Here is a 27,672-nt window from a genome sequence, read left to right on the forward strand (position 1 = left end):
TTTAAATGTAGGGTGATTGAAACAGATATAAATCATTTTCAAGTGCAGTGATGACATGTCTGCTTCCGAAACGAATATTCGTTTTCTACATCCGCGAGCTCGATCACGCATTGTTCAGTTTCTCACTGCACAAAATGGAACCTGAGAACATAGGGCAGGCAAAACATTGAGCGCAAACGCGGCGCTTGCCGACGACGTGTTTCAATGTGCATTGTCTAAAATCATCGGCTTGTGCAAAATCCCCATGGCTTTGCCTTTATTTAGACTTGTTTTTCTGTGGAATAACGGTTGTATACGCAGTCTGCAATGTGCTTCCTTTTCTTGCGCCATGCAACGAAGCCAGTTTTGCATAATCGAAATGAAGTCCTACACGTTTTAAGGCAACTTTTGGATGCAAGATCATTTTTTATCTATTTTGCGTTTAATTGCAGAGGCCCCGAGGAGATTGCGTGCGATATGAAAAGTTGCCCTGCTGCAAATTTACATCGAAGGAAGTTTCAGCGCAGCATTCGTGATTTACTGAGCTGATACACGTGGCTACTTCAACCATGGACCCAACTCTGAATGGCCGCAAAAGTGCTGTGATGTGCATATTCGCAGCTCGTGCTTTATGCAAGCTAGTCATAGGCGTGGTGCTGGCACTTATTCTCGTCCATGTGTGCTTTGACGTGACCAAGTTTAAGAATGCGACATATCAGGTATGTTGATTTCCAGCATGTTCACTGCAAAGGGTTTACGTTATATGATACGCAAGGGTGTTTAATTGTGCTCTACGCATTGGTTTCTTTCCTCTGTCTCGCAGGCCATTTTTGTCAACCTGACTTCTGTCATTCGAGAACACGCAGCTGATGAAAAAAGAAACACCAAGCGTAGGAATCCAGACCGCACCTGTCATCGCAGACATCCCCAAAGATGTGTTGAGCGATGGCAATAGATCAAATGCATCGGATAAAAAACTTTGTCCGCTTGTACCTCCAAATCTTGGTAAGTTTTAAGGTACTCTAATTTTCACATTCAGTGAACCTATGGATAACCAACGCCACAATCTGATGTGCACGCTGCGTGTTATTGTGTCCACAATACTCAAATATTTTAAAGCCAGTTCTGCACACAAACCATTTTTTTGGTCTTTCAATAAGAAATATAATCACATCTACCTTTTTTGCCGTTTTGCAGAGTGCGCTGTACGCATTTTATGCTCTAAAAATAAAGTGATAAAAGAATGAGCTGCTGCTGTACACAAAACGTTGTCAATTTGCATCGTCTCGCCAAAGAGAAGGGATTGAGAATTTATCGAGGTTTTTCTGTTTCGCATGCCACGTTCATAACCTCTGAAGTGGACAATTTTAATTAGGAGAATTGTAGCGCTATAACTTTACGCCTGGCGTAAGGCATAGCAGGCAGTCCTTAAAACAACGCCTCGCATCTTGCAACTCAGTGTAAACGAAGGTAACGAACGGACAACGATATTTCTTTTGGCGTCATTCGCTCGAACAAGTAGTAGTAGTACAAGGCTTTATTGAGGCGCAATACTTAGGCGCTTAATACATCGATGGCCTGCTGGACGAGCAGCCGCTGTTCTTCTTCACCTTCAGCACCAAGCCAGTCCACCCAGGTCCAGATAGTATGGGAGGAGGTGGGAAAGAATCACGATTTCCATGCAACCGGGCATGAAAATAGGCAGTGTGAAAGGTTGGCATAAGGGGAAGGGCAGTTGGGGCATGATGGATCGCGACGGAATTTGTAGATATATAGCCGTGCAGGGGTTATGAGTATGTTCAACTGTATTTGCCGAAGAATATGAGCCTCCCGAACGGAAAGATTAGGATGAGGGTCGGGGTAGAGTTTGCGGTCTAAGCGAGCAGTATTGTAATATTCGCTAATGGTGGCGCGAAGAGACACTCTCGACCCGCCCTCCAAGCATCTTGGCCAAGGGATGAATGGTGCCCGGGTATACGAGTTTCAGGGGCGAGCTGGTTCGCCAGCTCATTGCCGTCAATCCCCGAGTGTCGAGGGATCCACCGGAGGAAGACGGGGCAGGGCTGCAGCGCAACAAGTGCAACCTCGAGCTCTGTGGACAGATGACGTGTTAGACTTTTAGATTGAATGGCATGGATAGCAGCCTGGGAGTCGGTGTATATAATATACTGAGGCACAGGTGGGAGAGAATGAATGATGGAGAGGACCTCAAGCGAGATAACATCCGGAGGGTGGAGAAATAGGCCGCTAGTGTGTGTGACAGGGGTAGATGGACGAGGATGAAAGAGCACCTGGCTTCCGGACCCGCGAGGAGCCACATAAGAGGCATCCGTGTAAGCGACTCCATGGGTATTGAAGGGAGGACTACGATGAGAGGCAGCAGCATGTCGGCGGCCAGCATGCAGGACCGGCGACATATTGGCTGGAAGAGGAAGTATACGGAGGTTTGTGGCCTCTGAAGGTGAAGGAGTTGGCAGAGGGACTGACTGGATGGGGGAAATGTTAGGCTGGTTTAGAAGCCAGCGTCCATGAACTGTGCCCGAGAGGCGAGCTATACTTGCAAAGTTCAAAATGCACATTTCTTCTGCTATTCCGGATCGTCACCTGCTACTTGAATCACGCAGAAGTTTGACTATTTCATTTCCATCTGTCTGGTTGGTACGGTTCGTTGTACAGTTAAACGTACCAAAAACGACTAAGGTTATGTGCGACGCCGTTGTGGAGGGTTCTGAGAATTCCGACCGTCCTTAATTCTTTACGTGCACTGAAGCTGCAAATAATGCAGGCGCCTTGCTTTTCGCCTGTCTAAAAGAGGCTGCGGTGGCCGGAATCTGATGCCGCGTCCTTGGGTACACTAGCCGCGTGCCCTAATCACTAACTGCGGCTGCGATTATATGTGTTTGAAAACTTTGTATTATGCGACACTAATTCCAGAAACGAATGAGACTAAAAGAGGAGCCGGCGAAACACATTACAAGACATCTGACAAAGGATGTTCTTCCTTGAACAAGCAAAACTTTCAGGGCACACGCTAAGGTAGAAACAAATTAACTGCCGTTCCAGAACACATCACAACTCATTAAGTAGCTCAGGTTCTGAAACGAGCGTGAAGAATGAGATGAAGTGCGCATAAACTATGCGTGGAGTATGGCAGGAGAAAGAAAGAACAGCAGTTCCTGCGAACAAAACGGAAATATTCAAGGACGAAGTGGAGTTAAAAGTCCGGATATTTTCCGAAGCTGAGGTTAGTAGGTGGGACTCTAAAATCACAACAGTGCGAAAATGACACATTTTTCATATTTTGACCTTGGTGGTATATTTTCGCACTGAAGTCTTGAGAGGACGAACCGCATAACGAGGTTTGACGTTTCATTAGGGGCCAGGGAGGCACGTTCGCTCCCGCGAGACATAGATATCAATTATGTTGATTTTCCACGGCGCGACATAGATATCAAGGACGTTGATTGGCATAAATGTCGTTTGCGCGATACGCTTGTGTCTGTGTCGGTGGTGTGTGCCACCTCAGGTGGATTGTATATCATGGCCGAATCACCAGGAACTGGTAACCTATCTATGATTTGAAAATTGAATCCACCTGGACCCTTCTACACCGAGTCAGATGAACTTCTCACAGAATGCGGTAGACTACGACTATACGCTGGCGACTGCGTGCGACTCAAAACCGAACTGAAAAACAAAGGACGAGAGCACCTGATTCGCATTTAGTCTAACCGAGCTAAATTAAAAGTAATGTTTTTCTAACTCTAGGGACCGCATAGTACTACACAAAAGACAATTATGCTGAGTTCCTATGTGTTCTTTTAACTCGAAGGGAAAAAGCACAGGGAAGCCAATATAAATATACAAACTTGGAATAGTTGCTGAGAGCACTGCGAATTATGATGCGCCTAGCTCATGGCTGCATAAGGAGGAATATATTATGTCGTAATATTTTATTGCACAAGCATAAACTGATTAGAACAGCAGTGGCACAGAAGAAACATTTGCCTGCTTTTTACTTCCTACCGTTCCAGCCCTGCTCTCCTATTTGACGGCGTTTCGTCTCTATCGCACATTTTTTGTATTCGTAATAAAACAATACAAATCCAGTAGCCCAAAAATATCTCGTATCCAATAGTAAAAATAAATGGTATTCGTGTATACTTCATGTTGAACGATAGATGTCGAATCAAATAGGAAAAGAAAAACAAACAACGCGGAGTCAAAACGCTATAAGAAGAGACCGGGAGAAACACTCAACTCGTGCGTTTCGATTACTTCGATGTGCGGATAACTTGTGTAAAACAAAGCAACTAGAAACCTATAATAACCTAGAAGGTATCCATCTCAACAGATTCCTTTGTCCAGAAAAAGAACTTTAGGGTTAATGCTGCCCCAACATTGTTTTTATGTATTATAGATAGTGTGATATAATATGCCTTTTTTCAGTGACATGATTTGTTGCTCATTATTTAAGGATGCTTTGAAGTTTGTACCTTGAAGGTGAAGTTTTAAGTTAATTGGTACAATATGCCACGAGGTGCGAGAAAAGTAGGCTTCAGTGGTTTCTGATTAGGTACACACTGTGTTTACAATTCAGTGTGGCAGCCAGGAGAATAACAGAAGGAGTGAAATGAGTAGAAAAGAAAAAAAAATATATTTCACTTCATGGCACAATATGTTGTAAACAAAACAGTAACATATGTTATTTCGGCTTTTATCGTGGGACAAAATAATGCAGGACATATAAAAGCTAGTACCAATATAATCAGAAATACGGCAATAATTTCAAGGCTACAAAAAGGCTGATAGGTGTCAGGGCATACCTTATAATTAACCCAATAAGGGTAGCATTTGGATCTTTTCTGAGATCACTGAAAATATGAAGCTAACAAAAGTTTTTTCCCCGAAAACACCAGCCGATGACATTCCCGTAGAGTACATAATAATATGGTGTGTTCCGGGGCTTAAAAGAATGGACCGCATTTGCTTTTTATATTGTGGAACAGTGTTGCATTATAGAGCGCAATCGATGCTGGGTATTTGTTACATAATTGCACTAATTGCGACACGCCTGACATCCCATAGTTTGTGCATATTTCACGGGCAATAAAAAAAGCCAGACACATGTCATAAGACAATGGCTTCTCGGTATATGGTCGAGAGAATGAGAGAAAATGCCTTTTAACTTTCTGGTAAAGTAGAATTGCTTTCTTCTTCTAGCATGATTGAAAACATTCGGCTCTGATACTTTCAAATTATTTATAACATTCCATGGACAAAACACTTAATGCATGGATTTGAAAGGAGTGTATTATGATTTTGGTTTGGTTTGTGGGGTTTAACGTCCCAAATCGACTCAGGCTATGAGAGACGCCGTAGTGGAGGACTCCGGGAATTTCGACCACCTGGAGTTCTTTAACATGCACTGTGTTTATTATATTTGGTGCATGTACCTTATACCAAGCTGCAGTATGTGAGATGAGAATGAATTAACTTAAATTTGTGCCTTTATCTGAATAGACAAGAAATGTCAGAGGCGGAAGCGCAGACCATTAAACTTTATATTTTTTTCGGGGATCACAGCGGAGTACCACGACAAGCGAACGGCGCGTTAGAATTTCAGAATAGGATTGGTCGTGCCATGCTTGCGCACTTAGCACGCGAGGTCTAGCTTTATTTTCTTTCAGCCGGCAACAAGGTGCCGCCTGTGAGCGCCAAACATAAAAACTCCGTTTACGAAGTAGAAGGGCGCCATAGGGCCACACTGCCAGACCGAACGGTACAAGAAACACGCCAGGTAGGCGCGTGGAGGCTGCTCTGATGGCGGGCACCTCTGTGGAGATTCCTGCGACATCTGTGGGAGCTCCTTCGGAGGCGTCTCGATGTAGGCGGGCTTGAGACGTTCGAATGTTGCCAATTCTTCGCGTCCATTGACTCGCACGGTCGCAAACTTTATCGCCTTGTGAAGGACGCGGTATGGCTCATCGTAGGCAGGTGTAAGAGGCGCCTTCACAGTGTTTTGGCTTAGAAACACGTAAGTCGAAGACGCAAGGTCTGCATGCACAAAGGTGCGGCGGTCGGAAGATCGAGGTGGTAACGGTTGCAGTTGCTAAATGCACTCTTGTAGGCGTTTTAGGTACCGCTGCGGCTGTGGTGAGGGTGCCGATGTTAGGAACAACTCTCCAGGAAGACATAGGTAATGGTTGAGACAAGTTCAGCCGCTGAGCAGCCAAGGTCTCTTCGCAGGACCACTCGTCTACCGAGAGGAAGGTGGTCGAACCAGTGCTCTGCGTTTAGGCGGGCAGTGAGGACAACCTTCAGCTGACGATGGCGGCGCTCGACTATGCCGTCGGCGCTGGGTTGGTATGAGGTGGTACGGTAGTGCTTTGTGCCAAGTGACAGGGTGCGGATCGTGAGAAGGGTGCATACAAATTGGCGGCCATGTTCCGTCGTGACAATACCGGTCAGCAGAAGAGAAAAACCCATGCTGAGACGAAGGCTTTAGCAACTGTCTCAGCAGTTATGTGCGAAATGGTACAGATTTGGGCCAACGCGTGAAATTATTAATCACAGTGACGATATACCGGCAGCCTTGAGATAAAGGAAGCGGCACTACAACGTCGATATGGATGAGGTCAAATTGGCATTTAGGCGGCGGGAAAGGTCGGATGGGGGTCTTCGTGTGGCGAACGACTTTATCTGTCTGGCAAAGTAGGCATGAGCGGGCCCACTAGCGAACATCAATGTCAATGCTTGGCCAGACGTACTGCTGTGTGGCGCGGCGTACCTCGGCTTTCAGAACTGGACTGCTCGTGTCTTCTTCTTATTTTACCTTGATACCTTCTACCTTGATCGTGCCTTGCTCAATAACCTAGCACACGCGGCCCAACTTCATTTTCATTCAGCCGGCCCCGAGGCGCCGCCTGTAAACTCCAAACATAAAACCCCCGTTTACACGTAGAAGGACGCTACACCTTGCCTTAAATATGCCTGCGTTAAAAACAGCGAGCTCGCAAGTCATCTCGTAGTCAATACAAAAATGAGTTCGCTGACTTTTAAAACTTAGTTACTCCTTATCGATCTGGCGTTTTTGATTTTGATTTATTGGCACTCAACCTTTTCCGTCTCGGTTTTCAGTGGGTTACATCGCCACAAAAAAGGATGTGTCCTCCTTGGAAGCCGTCGAATACGAATTCCCTGACGTCATTATGGGCGGACGCTCCCGTCCCAAGAACTGTACTTCAAGGCACAGAGTGGCGATCCTAATTCCGTATAGAGACCGCGCAGAGCATCTCAAAGTTTTCATATACAATATTCATCGGGTGCTGGCAAGGCAGCAAATAGACTACGGTGTCTTCGTCATTGAGCAGGTTGGTCCAGACAATTTTTCTCTTATTCGCGAAATAATAATTAGCTTTGTTAAATATGCAAACTGATTCAGGATGTCGCATTTCAGCCCGTTGAGAAGCTTCGCAACAATACATTCTGAGCATGTATGCATAAGTGAACAAGTGTTCTATACTTGGCAATCCATGAACTCATGGTCTGATTATGTGTGCTTCTTCGCTCTTTTATTTCTTCGGCGGCCGGTGGATAAAATTCTGCAAGACGTTTCAAGTGAAGAGAAAGAAGTAGTTGTGGGTTAGCTACCGTTGAGAGATTGGAATTACGCAATATGATACTACGCCGTTAACAAGAGGGATGCATGTTTCTCTCTCTCTCTCTCTTTGCCTCTCGCCACTTACAGCGGAGACAGCAGGTTTTCTGCGCCGTAAAAAGCTGCGCTCAAACGTTGCATTACCGAGTGTCGCACTCATAGGTGTCAGATTTGGGTCGAGAAGGCAGCAGCCAGAAATATAAAATAATTCCGAGAGCCTTGTGGAATTTACACTGCAGAAATGCGAAAGCCGGAGCGTTGATGCTACACACGGTGCAGCGCGTTTGCTCTCGTTATCACTATCAACTTAATTCATAGTCATTATCATTGCTACTGTCATCGCTGTAATTATCGCTATTTGTAGCGTCATTGTCATCGCTGCTGTCATCCTCACGGTAAACAAGGAAAATTATGATGTGCATTACATGATCCCCGGGCGTGGCGCTGTGTCCATACATCAAAATTCCTGGAAGCATATACATGCAACGAGTAAAGGTAACCAGACAGGAGGTCGCTCCTGCGCAGCATATACCCCCCGTACCATGCACATTGTTCTCTGAACAGAGACTTCGATGAACGTGGTGGCTCTGCGTGGCGATCTGTCATGCGGCTTTTCTAAAAGCTAGACAGTCCTGTGAGCAAAAAAAGATCACATGGAACCATGTGTGGACAAAGTGAGAGCTCGATGCTGGTGTCACTGTGTATTACAGGTTGCGGGATGCGGCCTGGTTTAATCTGGCTTCAAGTACTTTCATGCAATAATGAAAAAAAACAAAACAAAACACCGGGTGTAGCGCAGTTGGGTAAAGCGCTCGGCTATGGGATCCGAGAGATGGGGGCGATTCCTGGTGGAGACAGCATTTTTATTTTTCTGATGACGTCATCCGGATGATTGACAAGTGAAACATGAGGGCACAGATTCGGCGCACAACTCTCGCTCTTGGGATATCATTTCATCAGTCTAGGAAGGCTTTCGATTAATAATTATCTGTCCGAAGTGGCTCTCAGCGAAACTATATTTACTCATGACATTAAAATAGCATTCAATGTGACGGGGCTAATGCTTGTCGCCGAACATAAGTAAGTTGCACTTCCCTCATGACTTAGACCGCGTGGCATGTATGGCGATTTTCAAAGATATACAGACGAGACGATGCAGGTCGGCTTTATTCTCTTTTGTAAGCGTTACAAATCTGTAACAGGTGGCAAGAACTCGTCTTCGCCCTTTTGAAGCTTACGGGGGTGAAGAGCCTGTATTGTCCCACTACGATATTCACATGTGTACGAATTGACTTGGACCTTCATTACAATGACTGCACGTGGTCATCATTTCTATTGCCTTTTTTCAACATCAATCTCTCTTCCCAATACAACATTGATTGTCGAACTAGAGAGAAAAAATTGCCGTGCTCATATCCCTCCTGGCAGCCTATATTTACTAAGAACGGGCGTCAGTTATAAAAAAAAAAGCAAGCACCTGTAAGTGAGATGCGTTTGACGCCTCGCCTTTAATGGTAGCAGAAAATGAGAAAACTTTACCTTGAGTTACAAAAAACAAATTTGTTACACAGAAAGCGAAATAATACGTCGCTAATAATATGTCAGTTCTTCATTTTACTGCCGGAACCGTCTGTTACTACATCAACGCAAAAACCTTCGCAGGCGAATGTTTTCCCTTCTTTGCGCAGCGAGCTGGACTATAATTAATAGTACAGTAATCATCAGGAAGTGTTTATCACATCGTCCAGCCCATTACTCCTTGCAGCATTATTTCATACTGGAATTTTATCCCTTTACTGTTGATTTCATGCATGCAGTGTGCTGCACAGGCTGGGATATAATTAGGCATATGTCAGTCTTAAGCTGCCACTTGAGTGGCCACGTTAAGTGAGGTCTCCTACTAACGGAATGATTATTATGCTTGTCGGATAGCGCCACATCCATTAAATTACGCACTCTCAGTGTAACCGCACTCAAGCAATTCCGAATCAAATGTTACGGAGCTCGCCAAAGAGATGTATACCTCTGCATAATTAGCACTTAGATTTTGTAGGCATAAATGTGTAGCCCTTTTTTGCTTCAAATTGAGTGTGATATGATAGTTACGGCTGCTTCAAGTGGCATAAACGCTCTCTTTGTTTTCTATTACTTCCTTGCCCTTTCAGCAGTGACACACAGCTTATGTTATCTCGGAAGGCTTTGGCGCCAGGTGCCTGTGTTGTATAATGGATCGTACAAAGTCTAAGCAAATATGTGCAGCGTATTGCTTATGTCTTCTTTCGGATTGCAAAATCTCCTTCCCGCAAGTATTGAACTATTTCAGCTCGAACCAGACTTCAAGGTTGCTTACGACGATTGGCCTTTTCCCATAAGTAATTTGACGCTGGAAAATAGTTCTATTCTCCAGAACCGGAGAAAACTGCAGTGCTCCGCCGATGAACAGTGTATTCTGTGATAAAGGATGCTTCGTCTTACATACTTCGATGAAAGCGGGGCAGGGCTCGCGGTTCGCCAAATGGCGAATCTTGTTTAATTCACTGCTCTGCAGGTCTCAACAAAATGTTCTGTGAAAGCCAACTGGAGTTTTCCGCCAATTATGGACAATGCAGAGAATATATAATGTTAATTTCCTTATCAAGCAACTTAGATTATTACTAGCTATTTGTTCGCCTTTGAGACCTTGTCGTCGGGAAGTTCGCTCAGGTGAATTCTTCGCAAACAAGATCAATAAATACAGAGCACTGTACTTAGGAGGGCAAAAGTAGTATTGCATGCGGCTCTGTCCTTGTGATGCCTTATGACGCTGTTGTGAAGGTTTAGAGCAATGAACTGAGAAAGAGAAACTGACATGTTTCTGGAAGAAATAAGTTTCCATCCCTCTCCACATTAACATCTGTCAGAAACAATCTTTGATCCCGATAACACATCTGGAACAAATGGAAAGATTTGACGTCCCATGCCTCAAGAGGGGGCTGGACGCATTGCATGTTTCTAACAAATTTCCCCTGGTACTCAAAAGGAGTGTTTTGTTCCGAAACAGGTACCATTAGACAAGCCTTGGCAATGCCCAATTTAATGATAACGCGAAAGATATAGAATAAATGACATGATACGAGAAACATATGTTCTGCTTTTCAGGGCGACAACAAGGAATTCAACAGGGCCAAGCTTTTCAATGTCGGATACCTAGAGTCAACCGCCCTCTATGACTATCAATGTTTTGTGTTCCATGATATCGACTTGATACCCGTCGATGACCGTAATATATACACCTGTCCTCAGCAGCCACGGCACATGTCCGTAATAATAGACCACCGCTCGGGGTAACGAAAATTTTGTTCCGTCTGAAAATTGCATGCACCTCGTTCTCTGCTTTGCGCTCGCTCAGAACTTAACACTGCTGAGAACCTTGCCAGAAGTAGTATCGCTGATTAGCAAACAAAAGCACGACATAAGACTAACTTATATGCACAAAATAATGGCAGCACTTTGAAACATTGAATAAATTCATTGGGCCCGCTTGAATCGAGTTGTGCATTTGAGCTTCAAGGTTTAATATTGGGAACTTTCTCATAGGCACAGCAGGTTGCAGCGTTGAGTTTTACTCGTCCTAGTGCTCAGTCTGGGTGGTTGATGCGCTAGAAGCGGGCTGGTTTTCTAAAAATAGAAGCATTGAATGATGATGGAAAACTGGTTTGTTGGTGCACTATCTTCATTACTGCCAATTAAGTATAATCGCACGGCCTTTTCAACACTATCTGCGAGCAAGCTTATTAGAAAGCTTACCTGAATTCTATTCTTAACTTTGAGTAGAAATGGAACTAGAACAACAAAAAATTCAGTAGTATTTTCACTTTTACAGTGTTCCGTATACCTTGATGTTCGGCGGCGTCAGCGCGTTAAGCAAGGAACACATGCTCCTCGTTAACGGTTTCTCGAATCTGTACTGGGGCTGGGGAGGAGAAGACGACGACATATCTTTCAGGTTTGTATGATAAGATATTAAGAGTGCTTAAGATATTACTTAAGGGGCACAAGCACAAACAGAAAGAAACCACGCCTATATATGCGTTGTACTAATCTCACCGCTGGATGACCTGTGATTACTGTTGCATGCTGTTTAAAGTAGCCGGAGACAAATGTCCTTGTTCGAATATTTATATTTATTAACTCGCGAAATTAAAGAACCTACACTACGCCCCGCGCTTACCTGGCCAGTATATCCTCGTTATAAAAATATTGGAAATGGCCCAGACAACATCAAGATAAAGTGCATATCAATAAGAGAGTCGCATTTTGAATTTAAGCCCTATGGTTATCGTTCATATACTCGGCAGTGAGAACAATGAAGTTCCCATCGCGAATTTCACCATGGCTTATTCTCGAAACCTTAAGAAGCCCAAGACCCCAGTGCTGGCGCAAAGAATTTGATTTTACCCTCCTTAAGCTATTTAAAGTATGCAGTACCTCAAGCGAAGTACATGCCATAGTCACTGCTGCCACGCTGACACGCATCATCGACAACGATGTATCACTAACAACATCACTGCACCTGCGCCGTCGAACACAATTTACATTGACTCCTTGACACCCGAGTGTCTTACCTGCCGATAGATGAATATGTCGCCACCAGATGCTAATAAAAGCTCCATGTTTGGACATTTGAAAGTACCACGAGGAATGTGGCTCTGCGCCAAACCATGTGATGTGAGGCGCTTGTTGTGAACTTGCCCAGTTACGGTTTCTGTGAGACAAAGCTTCCTTGGATGGCAGGCCTGCGGTTGGGACCTCGAATGTGACTGTCTCAAGTGAATACTGGATAATCCCTTTATAAAAACATTTTGCGTTTCTTTAAGGAATATTTGTCTACACTGCTGTTTCTAACTTGCTCCTACCCCCCCCCCCCCCCCCAGCTTTTATTCACTACGCCTAGTGGCAAACATACAGAATAAAAAAGAAAGTATCACGAAGGTGCAGTGCCTCGATTGAAGTTATCATCCCTTTGATAAATACTGCCAAACATTGATCGAAAGACAAGCCTATCGATTTAGTACGTAGCGATACTGGAATTTCGTAAGCAACTACTTCACGAAGTATTCATGTAGACATGAACATGTAGCAGTATTCAGAGTTGTAAAGACAGGCTAAAATTTAATTATCAGGCGCAAGTTTAGTTTTTCCTCTCGCAAAAAAGAAGCTGATAGCATTTTATTACGAATTCGCACCTGTGACCCGTATACACTTATGGCGAAGGAACTGACTAATGAGAGTCTATTTCCTTGAAAGATAAAGAAAGGCGCTTCATTTCGGACGGACAGCATTCAAATGTATTAAAAGTGTCGCTAGGTTAATATTAAGACAGCTTAAGGTAGTAGCATAAAGAGAGAAAATCAGGCCAATCAGAAGAAAACGGCTTCGAGAAAAATATAACTCCGGGGAACACATCGCCTCCAGCATGCTTATTGCAATATAGGTATAAAAATTGATTACAGTATGACTGAAAAGTAGCCTAGAGCGGAAGAAGATTAAGCTTCGACTTTGAAAACTGACGCGGCAGATAACCGTTAGCATTTGAACCGCACGTCAAGGCAAAAAAGCGAAACCTTTTTCGTTATAATTTAATAGCCAAGGGCAAATGTCTCTGAATCGTAAGTTAACAAATATTGAAAGAGGGGTTACAAGAAGGGACAAACTAGGTCACATGTCTAGTGTTATCAATTTTGAGTAAATGTACATGGGAATATCTGCGATAAAGCAGCTTGAACATGTTGTTACATGGTGGCATATGGCAAGCGATGGAACACGGCGACACAACAGAAACAGAACGACGGGATGCATGACGATGAAGTATGCTTTATTGATCAGCGGGCCTGGCGCGAGCGCTTCGCCCCACGCCACTGCCTTCTTTGTCATCTTCGTATCATGACCTGGGTCCCACCGAGTGATCGTCCCGATCGATTGCTTGAAATTCAATGCATGATGAGCGATGAACACAGGTGGAGGATTAGGAGATGAAACGCTTGTCACCACAATGAATGCGAAGATGAGATGAATGCTTGCCCTGGAGAATCAGGTCGAGTGCTCACCGATGGCCGAAGGCCAAGGCCCATGGACACGCCGGACGGCTTGGGCAGGGGTGGTGTCTTCGCTGGAGTGGTTGTGAGGTCTCTCCGTCGTGGGGTCAGTCGGTTCAGGTTTGAGCTATTCCTGGTCGTCGTGTGTTGTGATCAGGGCTGGTAACAGGGCTGGGTAGAGTGGCTGGTCGGGTCTGAGCAGGAAGGGCTGGGGTGGGGCTGTGCGGCGATCTCCATAAGCATTTGGCCGACGACTCCGACGTACGGTTGGCGTCGATGCTCCAAGGCTAGGATGGTGATGAACCGCACCTTCAAACAAATGTTACGTGGTGACACATGACAAGCGATGGAACACGGCGACAAAACAGGAACAAAACGTCATGATGACATGATAATGAAATATATTTAATGGCCAGCGGGTCTGGTGCGAGCGTTCCGGCGCGCTATTGCAGGCTTCGTTGTCTTCGTAGCAATATTATATACACAACACAAAAAAGTAGGTTTGTCCTGCAGCATTATTTTACACGACATCTACACATATGCATAGGGGCAGAATGTTTAGAACGCTTAGTATTCATAGTTTGTCATATATTCTGATAAACAAGGCTCATGAGGTAGCTGTCAGCGGAGAGCTACCAATCACGCTGATTCATGGAAAATATTATTTTGAAGCACGGTGCTAAAATCTTTAAATTACTGATAAACCTGTAAAAGGTTTATTTCTTCGTGTACCATTTTCAATACAACATTTAATGCAGATTCTGATCCCTCTGTACTTTCTGCGTAATTCATTAGCGCTTTCGGGATTACAGATTACGCAAATTTAACCTCACCATACTAAGGCGGCCTGCCGAAATTGCGAGGTACACATCTCTCAGCCACGTTAAAAGCAAGCCCAGCCCGGCAAGGTGAGTCGTTGCTGAACGGCATAAAATACAAAGACGAGCTTTGTTGTGTTGACCGGCCGTTGTTGCGGATCACTTGTGCGTTGTTATAAAAAAACCAAGAAATTTATTTTTATTACTTCATGAAGAAATGATCAGGGGTTATCTCTTTTAAACCGTTCATATGGCGAAAGCATGGAAAGCTGCAGCTTTAGCTGTACATGTGGCAACATGTGGGAGCTGCCGCTTCAAATTGTAGAGGTTTAATCATGGCCTCCGAGATCAGCTCCGATTGAACTGTCCGCTTCACTGCTAAGGCCACGGTTTTGTGGCACCATTTGGGAGACGCCGCATCGAATGGCGCTTATTTCACATTTAATTAACCTTGTCATAACAACCGAAAGCGTCTGCCGAGGAGGCCGAGCTGTTAAGACTATCCTCAACTTAGCTCGAGTGTCCTAGAGCGAACCCGACTTTCGTGAATCGGATTCGCGTTTTTTTTTTAGGGCGAATGCTCTACTAAAGGTCATGTTCAGCCACTGCTCAGTCATAGGCTCCATCACACTCTTCTCACTGGTGAACAGGAAAAACCCCCCGGAGGCACTCGCGCGTTAGAGGCGCAATAGACGACTGAGGCTGTCTATACAGACTACTGTAACATATGCTGCTAGTTTACGCCCCAGGTGTACACTGACTCGCGGTTGCTCTTGGTACTTTTGTTATGAAGCCTGATATTCTTTTCAGCTAAATTAAGCTAGGATTTAAAAGCCACCATTTTGAAAGTGATGTAACAAGTCGTCCATTGCATCTTCAACAAAGAAACATATTCGAGTAACACGTGACACAAGCAACAGAAAATTTCAGAATGGCTATCACTACTTAACTGTTTGAGAAGGATTGTCTGAGGGATTGCTTATATGGTTAATGCGTTGCACCTAGCCGTGGCATTTGAAGCCTCAAAATATACTCATAGTGGGTGAAAGGGATCATTAAAGGATTGGTTTCGAAAATTGGATCTTGCCAATTCGAATGTCACTTGCGGTGATATTAGGCTAGAATTCTGAAGTCGGAAGCTTTAATTTATGTGTGGTTAGCGTGAAGCAGCCTCCAGCGTCAGTGTTTTCATTTCCTGCTCTGCCACAATGGGCTGGTATTATATTAGAAGCCTTACCGCAAGTGCGGCGATGCCGCAGTGCGTCGGCCGGCAAAGGTTCAGTTCCACAGAATACCCAGTTAAATGAACTTGACTTTTCTGCGTTTTAACATAGCTCTAATTGTAGTTTGCATCACAGAATAATGGTTTCAGGTTCTGCCTGTGCTGGCTAATACAGCAGGTGCAACTTCGAATTCCCGCCAGATCTTTTCTATTGAACAGCATTTTTTAATGACAACAAAAGTAATTAACAAATATAACGAAGTCAAGACTCCTTTGGCTTTCATATATCTGCCGTATGTTTGCTATTTACCGCATCCTTTAAATTGTGATCTTATGTACTGCGGCAGCAGATGTTCGACAAAGCAAGTTGTTGGGTGAGTTGGTGACGATCTTCCATGTTACAGCGCTAAAGACAGGACAAGAGAAAACGACAGAACATAAAGGGTTGGGAAAACATGTTGAAAGCAGTTTCAATATTTATTTAGTGTAACTAACTGCAATAGATTTTATGTGAATGGAGAACTCGAAGTGCACTGTGTATCTGCCCAATGTATGCTGGGCAGAATTTTGGCAAAAAGTATTATAAATAGAAAATAAGGAGCTAGTCTCATCTTTCAAAGTGCACATGACACCATAAAATTCCAAGATATCAGCCCGTAAGCGGTCGTGCTGGCGAGGGTCTAAAAGAATTTCTTCAATTCATAGGTAGCGCACGTAGGTTTCACCTTTGGCCTATGTTGTAAATGTAGTGAGTATTTGCCAGGCTGAGTCACAACGAAATTCTGAATTATTGAGTGCTTGCTAAAAAGAATTCTTTGTACTCAAAATCTGTGCAAGTCTTTAGGCAGAAGTTGTTTAAAATTTTTTTAAGTTATTAACGAAATGAGTAAAAACCTTAAAGACAAGATGAACAGTAAATATCAGAGCACAAAAACCTTACAGGCATTTTTAGTCTCAAATTGTGTTCCCTGATTTTACAGACACGGAATCCTGGCAAAATGGAAAGAGCGCTACAAGTCGGATGGCCTCAACAGCGTGAAGTACAAGGTCATGGACATCCAATTCAAGAAACTTTACACCTGGATATTGGCGGATCTGAGGGAGCCGTAGAAGAGCACGCGGATTGTTGTGAATGTGTTGCTTGTTCGCGCATGACTATTTGAACAGTGAAAGTATGTGCCCAAGAGAAGGAATCACGGCGCCGTGATTGGTACACCGGTGCAAAGTGTGAAACGTAAACACAAATCTAAAATGATGAATGAAGTAATATTGCTTACAGTAAAGATTTTGTAACCAGTAGGCACTTTTGAGTTATCGAGCAAATGCGATCGCTTCGGTGCTTTGCACTCAAGCACTCGGTTACTCCTGTCAGTTTACTTATGTCAATGTAAAATTGGTAAAGAAAAATCTTATTGCATGGGGACCTTCACTCGGGGAAGTTGCTGCGGCCACAAACTAAGGAAGAAATGTAGATGTCGATAACTCTATCGGATAACTCACGGCGGCATTACTACCCAACGATTAATACACTTTGTGAGGTCAGTACCGCATAGAACATATTAAAGGAGCTTCTGCGCATCAATGATTTCACTTTGAACACATTGTCGAGGACAAACGGGAAAGAGGCGGCTGTGGTGTCAAATTCTCGCCTATGTTTCGTGGGCATGATAGCGTCGAATAACAGATGGTGGTGCCTAATTCTCATGAAAGGAAGCGCTACGATTAGATGGAGAATGTGAAAACGAGGCCAAAGCTAGGAAAGCGAGATGGAGTTAGGTGCGGCTAAAGACGTCCGCTTTGAAAGGTGGAGCATCAATGCACTAAGTAATGAGTGGCAAACTTTTAAGCGACGTAAAGTCCAAGAGAGAAATTTGTTGATGTGCTTACGTTTTTGTTCATAATTCACTATATTTTTGCGCAGGTTTCTGCATCATTGTGCGCGCAAGTAATAGGAATAGGATGACTGCGTATTGCAAGCGTGCATCCTGCTTATGTTTTGATTGTTTGGGTGTAAGGGCCTGATGATCTAAAGACTTATTTTTGGTTATTCTAAACTTCATACCTTCGCGACGTCCCTTGGCTTCACTCTTACAATGGCTTCAAAGCAGTGGGGTAAATGCGAAAAAGAAAGCATGCGCTTCATGATGTAATATGTCTGGGCATTATTAAGTCGAAAGCCTTTAATGCCCCATTGTTGTCGACAGAAGGTTGTTAGCAGAGTTGTCATGCTTTCGAGAGCGAGAGTTAAAAATAAATTAGTAAACCTTGTCTGCATCGGGAATCGAACCTCCACCACTTCGATCCCCATATCAGCGCTTTACCAACTGCGCCACGCCCCGGGTTTTTTTAATTCATTGCCTAGCTTTGGCACACGACATAATACAAAACGAAACTGATCAGAACGTAAAAGAAGACACACAAGGCAATGCACATAAATGAATGTCATGATCAGCCAGTGTTAGACTGGTCTCGTCGCTTTAAAACTCCCGCAGCGACAACAAAGGCTCTACTCTTGAGTGCCATTCCGGAGGTTTTGCGGTCACTTTTTGAATTGCAATAAATCACTCCATACTCTCTCGAAAATAAATTCGAGCAGGTCTGGCATCCCTGTCTCAGTGATAGTTATTGTTGTTGTTTTGGCTGTAGGAAGAAGGAAAAGAAAATGCTCGGGCCTGCTGCTGGCTGTGTAGCTGGCCACCTCCGCTGCCTCATGCGGACAGAAGAGAAAATAGAGAAGAAAGGAAAAGGAAGAGGGAGACAAAGACGCGCGCCGCAACGACAGCCGTCGTCCACCCCCGAAGCAGTGGCGGGTGCGATGATGGCCTACAACAGATAAATTTCGGTAGTTGGCTAGCCCCCGCCACAAGCGGCGTTGACCCAAGGTTCCAGACCTCTAGGGCCAGGAACTGTCCACGGCATACGGTCAGACACCCGACTGAACGTCGGTCTGTTTGAAAACGGTTGCTCGACCGTGTAGTGGTCCACGGTCGGACACATACCAGGCTAGTGAACAGCCGGCTAACAGCCACGACACAAACATGCCCGTGCTGGGTGCCGGTTACTTCTATAAGGCAGTCCAGAAAAGCTTTAAAAGCGACCAAGCAAGATAGTTCAGATGTTCTCTTAAAAATACCTAATTAAATTGAATCACAGAATAAGTAATCATTGTAATGACTGTTACGTTTAATCCGTTTACTTGCATGCAGGTATGCTTTTAAGCTACATTTGGTTGTTTATACAAACCTACAAGAAGGCGTACGAATATGCAGTTTGTGAGACCAGGAGGGATGAATAGCTTACTGGCAGTTGGTAATGTCTGTGTCAGTATCAAAGTACATTTTATGGATCAATCACACGTGGCCAGGAAAATATGTTTAAAGAAGTGTTGATGGTAATGAATCAATATTCTCTAGATCAGCAGAACTAAGCCGCACCAGCTGTTCTTTCATGGTTCTGAGGGCATTATTGTGGTTATTTTCGACATGGGCACGATTAAAAGTGTCTAGTGGCGTTTTGGGGAGTTTAAAAGCCCGAGGACATAGTAAGTCGCTGTGGCGATTATGCCATAATGTTAGAAGCCAGGAGTGTAATAACAGGGGAAGGGTGCGTAACACATGCTGTAAGGCAACGGTCTGAAGAGCGACTCGGAGATAATAAAACCGCCTACGGTTGACAGCTTTCTACGAGCGCTTTAAAGATGATGACCCCATCGCAGCATTTTTTGTTTCAGTGAAAGACATACTGGACCAACAACAACAACAACAACAACAGCAACAACAACAACAACAACAACAACAACAACAACAACAACAACAACAACAACAACAACAACAACAACAACAACAACAACAACAACAACAACAACAACAACAACAACAACGAAAAGATGTCTGTCGCGGGCACGTGGAACCAGAGCGAGGAAGAAAAGTTGAAACGTGTGCACGCGCTAAGCACAGACACCGCAAGTCAGTTTTGAATAAACAGTGACTTGCGGAAGAAGGAAACCCGGTTCATTGCAGCTACCCAGCATCCTGATCATAAACTCCCCTCAAAATGACAAGGTTGAAACAGGTGCCATCGGTTTCAGACCAGCGAGCGGTGCACCGGTGATGGATTCGGCGCCTGCGACGCAATGTCACTGAACGTGAAGTGTGTGTGACGAGGTAGACTGCCCTACAGGAAGAGTAATTTACAATCGCCGAAACGAAGGAACTCGCCAGTTAAAAACAAGTTCGAGGTCGCTTAAGTTTCGCTGTAAGAATGAAACGAGACACCTCCGTTTCATTCTTCACTCTTTTTTTGTTTTATTGCACGATATAGTGAAGTGTTCATATACGTGTTGCTATTATGCACACATCATAACACATTCTCTAGACGCTCTTCTAGCAAGCTTGTACCAACGAGCTCGCGTGCTCGTTAGGCACACAGTAGGCTTTGGTTCTATCCCCAACAGCGGAAATTGCGCCAGATTACTTTGAAGACTGATGCGCAGCCATTACAGGAAACTCTGCTCTCCTAACTGAACACTTCATAAATCGGTGACTTCACTTTAGGAATCCTAAATCATTGTTTCCGACGTATGTCGAACACCGCCAGATTTTCGGGGCCACGATTCCTGTAACGTTTTTCGTCAATAAATAAACCATGTTGAGGCCAAAAAGAGAAACAAAACACAACTAAATGTATAACTCATCAACGGTTACCTTTAATAATGTTTCATCGCTGATGGAATTCTTTAAGATGAAGAACCTTCGAAAACGAGCAGGCCAGCTTCACGCGTATACACTCGTACAACGTGTGTTCGCACAAATCTCCTAGAGCATCCACGTTGCACATAGGTTGTTCTGAACCCAACATTTAGTTTGGCGTAGATACGCCATACACATTTCATAATACATCTTTCTTTTTATGCATTGTAATGTGGATATGCCGAGGTCCGTAAAAAATATGTGAAAATGAACAACTCCAGCTGCGCAAGAAATGCAGCCGTCAGACCAAAGAGCAGGCGAAAGAGCGATCGGAGAAGCACCGGGGTATTGTGCGTGGTTTGGCTGATGCCATGAAAGCGTGAGCAAGTTCGCGTCGGCGGGCCTCGCTCGAGACCAGACTACAGGCGGTTGCGGACAGCGCGGCGCGGCGTGATGGAAAAGAATTGCGGATGGTTTAGCTACGGTTAAACCTGTAGTGTGTACACGATAGCTTCATTCCCGTCTCTCTCCTCGGGCTCCATGCCGCAGCAATGACCTGGCACGCGCACGCTCCTGTTTACAACTCAATCACAATGTGACATCAACTATCATGTGATCGAACCATATGCTACTTTATAGTTGATAGCTTTGACCACTGACCTTGACCCTTGCTAGCACGTGGTGCGACACCATAATGACGCCACAAAAGTGTTTCGTGGTTTCAACTCTGGCTCACTTGAATTACATATTACTGTGCACGGAGACCTTGGATTTATATCGCGTAGTGATGCCTTCGTTGTTTGCCATGACAAATAGAAACGGCCGAGGAGGTGGTCATTGCGGAGTTTATAGATGCTTACAAAAACTACATCAAAAAGTGAATTGGTACCTCGGCCGCCAGAATATTAAAAAATCATGGCCGCCTCGACGCTGATAAACGCTTCATCTGGACAACCAGACACAAGGCTGGGAAGAGAAGAGCATACCCATGCCGCTGGCTGAGCTCTCCTGCCTCGGGACCCGACCCTTCAATCCCACACCCCCTAAACCTTGGCCCTCTGGCGACGTAAGTGAAGAGGCTACAACACTGCAGAATCTGGCGCCGAAAATATTTTCCCTGCGACAAGTGGCTCTCCAAAGCGGAGGAAGTTAGATGACGACGCCTACAGGCAGGTACATACATTTTAATGGTACGTTTGAACACAATACACACTGTGTCCAGCAATCCCATATGCAAATTTCGCGACAAGGTAGGTTTGCACCAAATAGCACGAATCTGCCCAAACAATCTTCCTGATGGCCCAAACGCACTGCTAACTATTGAATGGTGACATGTTGCCTTCATGGTCCGGGCTCGAAGCCCAGATGACCCACACGCGCTCGGATTGCAGAAGCAGCCTCTGGAGTACCGGACTACGGACCTCACCCACACATCTCCCTCCCTTATTTCTCTATAAAGCTTTTCGGTCAGTCAGTCAGTCAGTCCAAAAGAAACGAAAACTTCGACGTAGGTGACGGGTTTTATGTGGTGCGCACGACTCAAAATGTAGAAAGAACCCGCAAGAAGTCTAGCTTCGGTGGGCTAACGTGGCGATGTGCGACGCATAGGCATCCCCGCCACCTTCAGCTGCCCGCCAGCTGCCCCCCCCCCCCCCCCCCCCCCGCTTTTTCACGCTTGTTTGCCATGCTACAAAAGACTGGACATCATCGACATATGCAGGAAAGTGCTGCATAAGAGTGTGTGTGAAGCGAGGCTTTAATATATGTAGACTGTGGAGCAGACAATTGTTCAACGCTGCTGTTTCGACGGGTTGAAAATGGCGGTGGATGACGCTGAAGTTTCCTAGGAGGCGATGGCCCTTCATTTGCTCGCTGTTACTTCACGTGCAGTGGCTGAGATATACCAGAGCGGATCACCCCTGTCGAGGGGAGTAACATTTTCACTCTCTTTTTTTCTGTTTCGTATACAGTTTATTTCCAGTAGAACTGCTAAAATAAAAGCATATGCTTTTATGTCAGCTGCTATTCACGGTGTGGCGACAGACTGATCTCCGCAAGGCATTTTGGGTTTGGAGAAGTGAAAAGGTTCCGTTGACATCCTATGGAGCCAAGTTACCCGGCGGTCACTACAGTAAGTGCCTTGGATATTTATAGCAACGGATGGTGGGAGGAAGGATGGCAGCATTCGGGCCTCGTCGCCCGACTGCAAGCATCAACAGTTCTTCTGTGGGGAAAACTTCCGCATTTTCATTAGGTCCTATTGATGCAAAAACGTTCTCCAGACAATGTTCGTAATGGCCGCGATGAAAATTCAGGAAATAATTGAGCTTCCTGCATTTCGTTAACGTTATGCATTACGATAAGAAATATACACCTACACTATAGTACTTTATTCCCGTTCCCTTTCTTTAAAAATGCACTAGCCACGCAACTGAAGCATGTAGTGTTTATTCGTTGTATTCGCAGTGTGACACATGTAAATAACATAATGAAGTAGAACATTTGAATCGGCAACAAAAATATTCTTTTCGGGGTGATGTCGAAACACTGTGGGGATTTACTTCACCCCTGACGATATAAGGTGGAAAAGCGGCTGTAAGCTTTCTTTTGGATTGTTTGGCTGTATTGTTTAAACATTTCTGAGCTGTTAGTGTTGAATGCCTTTAACATTGGGGAAACTGCGAAAATCAGCGGACTCCACTTCGTCTCTTCATTACCGGCTTCTTAACCATTACATGCAGGTGTGCGCTCTGCCATTACTAAGCAGGAAGAAGAAAAATTCCGAGAGCACTGTAAAATCTACACTGCAGAAATGAGAAAGACTGAGCATTGCTGGTTGCACACGGTGAATCTCGTTTGCTCTCATTATCATTATTAACTGAATGTACCGTCAATAATATTGCTAATGTCATTGTCATTACCACTAATTGCAGTTTCATTTTAATCGCTACTATCATCCTCAAGGCAGGCAAGGAGAACTATGATGTGCGTTTCACGATCCCTGGGGTGGCGCAGTTGGTCAAAGCGCTCGGCTGGGAATCTAAGGGATGGAGGGTTGATTTCCGGTAGAGACAGAATATTTTTTATTGAAACTATCATTCTCACTGTAGACAAGGAAAATTATGACGTGCGTTTCGGTTGATGACACCATTTGATTGCCAGCTATAGTGGGACAGGACGCCGGACGCCGTGAGTATAAGGAAATAAAGGCTTTTGGTTTAAAAACTGGCCTTCGCACTACGGCCATTAATGCCAAAGAAAAGGTGAACAGGAGATGGGTTGGAAGTGAGAGCCTTGGTGAACTCGAAGTGAATTTGAAATAACCTGAAAGCCTCGGCCCTCTGCAGCGTTACAGTTTTGTTTTCCCAGCGATGCGATGTGTACGCGGTACGACGACGCCCCATATAATAATGCACCGCCGAGGGTAGCACCAGAGAGGAAATTGCCTGCCTGCGATGGTTCTGATAATGTGAAACGCTCCTCAGAGGAGTATTTAAGAGTGCTGTTAGATGCCATAATAATTCTTTATTGAACTGACATTTTTTTCTATAAGGAACCATTCTCCTGAGAGAAACGAAAGTGATACTTCTTTGAAAACTTTATATGCCTTTCCGTACGCGAAAGTAAAGCAAATAATCCTTTACAGGGAATAAATAACCTATGTAGCGCGACAGCCTTGGGCCAAAACCGGCTGAACATCAGAAAATAATGGCACAAATTTCATGCCTTTATTGGCATCCAACCCAACCGCTACTTGAGCCAATATATTGCCGGGCTAAAAAAGATGGACATACACTAAGCTATTGAAAAAGCCGGCATACCTACGATGCAGGACTTTCAGGTTCAAACCAATTATATATGTTCTCATTGGCTGGCTATTCTATACTTGCAACTCAACCGTATTTATCGGCTGTAATAATACTTGCCATCCGATGTTTCATTGGCTTTTAAATATTTTCATCCACGAAATCTATTGGCCTCGCATTATTTGTAAGCTAAATCTACCTACTTCATGCATAATGTTAGTATTGGGATTTATATAGTAATTTCGTGTTTTATTGCCAATTTGTTGCTTGGAGGAATTCTCACGCATAGAGCTGCTTGTGCAACTCATTCGAAAATGCACTGAAGACAAGTAAAACAGAAATATTGTTACGGGCGATCAAGGAAAAAAGAGGGCAGTGGCGCGGACAGGAGCGTTCGCGCTAGGCCCGGCAACATTTTATTAAACGTCATCTCACGGTCATCGAACATTTTCTCTCTGTCCTGTGTTCTCCTGTGTGAATTGGCTTGTAGCTTCGTAACAATATGCATTGTGAATGAGATATCTTTATTTAGTAACAAAAGAGCGCGCATATAGCTCAGAGGTTTGAGTGAGGTTCAGTGCGGAAGTTGTGACACGTGCCAGGCTCACTAGAAGACGCAGTGGCGATATAGGCGAAGCAGCATCCGTATGTAGGTTGTTGGTGGGTGTGGGGTTTCTGAAAGGCGGTGCCTTGTATTGTCGAAGAGCTGGGCAAGGGGATAAATGGTGTGCAGTTCCAGATGCCAACTGAGAAAACAACTCAACCTGATGTCTCTTTCAGCCTTTCCTGCGGTAGATTGAACCGGGCATTCATCTGATGATGAACATCAGTATTTCAGCGATGTAATATATGTGGAATTTGCAGAAACAAGGAGGAAATGAAAACAAATGTACTTCTTGCGCGAGGCTCCCCATTCGCTGCTATTGTGTCACAGGTCCGTCAGAGAGACCACAGCAAAGTCATCTGTCACAGCCGTGCGGAACGGGCAATACATGCATATTCATTTTCTTTCGCATCGAAGTTTTTAAGTGACACAGCGAAGTAACCCTACTAGGGTATTATATATATTTTTTTTCGTTTTGGCGTCATAAGCCAGGACTGCATAGGAACAATGATCGAGCTATGGGACGCTCTATCATTGTTCGGTAAGCATCAAGGAAACTTCTTTTCTTGCAAAAAATGACTTTATGTGGTGCGTATGAAAGCCATGCGCGTGCAACTCATGTGAAGATGTCGCATGTTACTTTCCTGTTTTATTTCCGCTAATGCAAAAAGCGTAGCTCTTTCCGGCTTGGCAGCGATCCATATCTAACGTCGGACAACCGAAAAAAATTAGTGGGAACAAAAGGCACGACACGTTGACGTAATTTCTTTCAGGGGCGTGGCAAAGTTCCTGCGCAGCAACGGAATTTGCGGTAAAAAAACGCAGGTCCTAGGAGGAATGAATTTGAATAGTTTCATGCAACACAGGTACACTAAGACAGGGTTCATGACGGCTAAGAGGCATTGGCCGAAGGTGGCGCTTTAAGGAAAAGAAAAATCACCAACGAAAGGTCGGAGCGCCGGCAAAAAAAGAACTGTTATAAGCTGAAATGTATTACTAGCAGCACAGTAATACACGCAATAATAGTTTATATAAAGCATCACCTGTTACCGCTCCACACACCTTCCAAGTTGCTAAAGGCTAGTTTTTTTTCTCTCTCTATGCTTCATCACTACAGCGTTACTGATGATGCTCAAGGTATTGTATATTGCACTCGCTGGAGTCATATGGACAGCGTAATTGCAAATGGTGGTGTTGACTCTGTCAGGTGGACATTGCAAGCAAAAAGAAGTGAAACCTTCATGTAGACACGGATCAGTCTACATATTTCTGGTCATAAAAAGGAAGCTACAGCTAACAACATATCAAATATTGATTGACCAAGAGTGTGAATCAGTAACACATCACCGCGTATATGTCCGCTCCTAGTCTGATTAGAATAGTAGGAGTGATCGCCTTTGGCAAAAGCAGACCTCAAAACAAAGGTCTTATAGGACAGCTTTGAGGCTGGGAAATTCTCTCCACACTACAAAATTTTATTCCAGAAAATTATAATGTTTGCTCAATAAGGTCTGTGTGTACTTTTGTTGCTGACTGCATATCTCAAGAACGCAAATTTATATAACAAACAGTAATATTGCGTGCAGGAAATGCAGCCCTAATTATGGCATCAAAATTCAAATACTTCGAACTAAAAAAGTCGGCTGAGGCTGCCGAAAGATAACTGTCGCCCATCGTTAGCGATGACATTTACGGTAATAACGTAAAAAGAAGTTGCAGAGTGGAAACCTAAGACAGCCTGCTTTTGTATGCGGCCTATCAGTCATGGTGTAAAAGAGCATGGAGCACGAAAATGTAGTGAAAGCGAAGCGAATTATATGTGAGGCTCTTCCCTGGGAAAATTTCATCGATTTTAACTTAATAGCTTATCTATGCGTGCACACAAAAAAAGGTTAGGATATGCTCGGGATCGTAAAAAAAAAAAATCGCGGGGGATCAGGCAGAGTTTAATTAAAAACAAAACTAAATAATTAGAAATAAGGGTTTCATCTGCTGAAATAATAAGGGAACTTTTGTGTAGCCTTGTAAGCTAAGCAGGGATAAAATATCTTTTCCATTCTGTAGGCCACAAAAATTTTGGCCATGTGCGTGCAAAATGTAACTTTTAAAATAGAACCAAGGAATATATCGACTCATTTGGCATCTGGTGCTGATAACGGTGTTTACGGAATGTATAAATTTGCTTGGGCTCACATGGGTCGAAAAGGCACATCCCTATTCCACCGTCCATTTGTTCAGTCGGCCGCGGTGCATACGAGTACTGGCGCTGGGCACAAAGGGAGCGCGAAGCGTGGGGCTCATTCGTAGAGATGAGAGGGGTGAAAGGAGCAAAGAATTCAACAAGGGTCAGTAAACCGTCAATCGAGGTAAGCGCGTTCCGTAGCACTAACATGAACAAAGGAGGGGATTTCGGGGAGCCAGTACTGTTGTCAGGTGTCTTCAGTGCTTCAACAGGTTGACGTTGGATGAGATGGGGAGGAGGGGGAGGGAAGGGGAAGGAGTCGTCCGTCGCGCATTGGTGGCCAGTGCATTGTTTCCACCTAGTCCTTTACAAGGTTTCGTTATAAGATTTTCATATCGCTTTCAAGTGTGTCCGTCTTGGCGGATAGCTTCTGCTAAAGCTGACCAGCACAGAGCGCCCGGAACCGGGCGAGCTTCTTGCTTCAACTGTGCTTTCGAAAACGCAAATATGTTTAACAAAAGGATTGGAGACAATGGGTAGCTGTTTTGGTATAGTAGAGCGCATTCAGTTAACTTAGAAAAAAATTTCTCTCGATACAGCTTCCGTGAATTTTAGAGGCTTCAGTGTACTGCTAGAAGC

General features: G+C 44.4%; 2 protein-coding genes across 2 annotated transcripts in view; both read left to right on the forward strand.

Annotated features, from left to right (window-relative positions):
• LOC146197024 (uncharacterized) overlaps positions 1 to 27,672 on the forward strand; it is a 157,467-nt gene that overhangs the window by 34,309 nt on the left and 95,486 nt on the right. The window lies entirely within an intron of this gene.
• On the forward strand, positions 444 to 16,952 carry LOC146197025 (beta-1,4-N-acetylgalactosaminyltransferase bre-4-like). The gene is made up of 7 exons (XM_084598751.1): positions 444 to 698; positions 803 to 984; positions 7,120 to 7,352; positions 10,778 to 10,962; positions 11,502 to 11,624; positions 14,526 to 14,621; positions 16,734 to 16,952. The coding sequence occupies exons 2-7, from the start codon at positions 849 to 851 to the stop codon at positions 16,861 to 16,863; spliced, it is 903 nt and encodes a 300-aa protein (XP_084454877.1). The 5' UTR covers positions 444 to 698; positions 803 to 848; the 3' UTR covers positions 16,864 to 16,952.

The sequence above is a fragment of the Amblyomma maculatum genome, chromosome 3 (genome assembly GCF_055883805.1).
Source record: "Amblyomma maculatum isolate TAMU_Amacu chromosome 3, ASM5588380v1, whole genome shotgun sequence".
Classification (NCBI taxonomy): domain Eukaryota; kingdom Metazoa; phylum Arthropoda; class Arachnida; order Ixodida; family Ixodidae; genus Amblyomma; species Amblyomma maculatum.

Bases quoted from the DNA above. Each gene is read 5' to 3' on its own strand.
- LOC146197025 (XM_084598751.1), top strand. From the start codon at position 849: ATGAAAAAAGAAACACCAAGCGTAGGAATCCAGACCGCACCTGTCATC. The intron at 10,963-11,501 runs GTAACGAAAATT...TCACTTTTACAG, and splicing joins ATAATAGACCACCGCTCGGG to TGTTCCGTATACCTTGATGT. The intron at 14,622-16,733 runs GTGAGTCGTTGC...CTGATTTTACAG, and splicing joins AGCAAGCCCAGCCCGGCAAG to ACACGGAATCCTGGCAAAAT.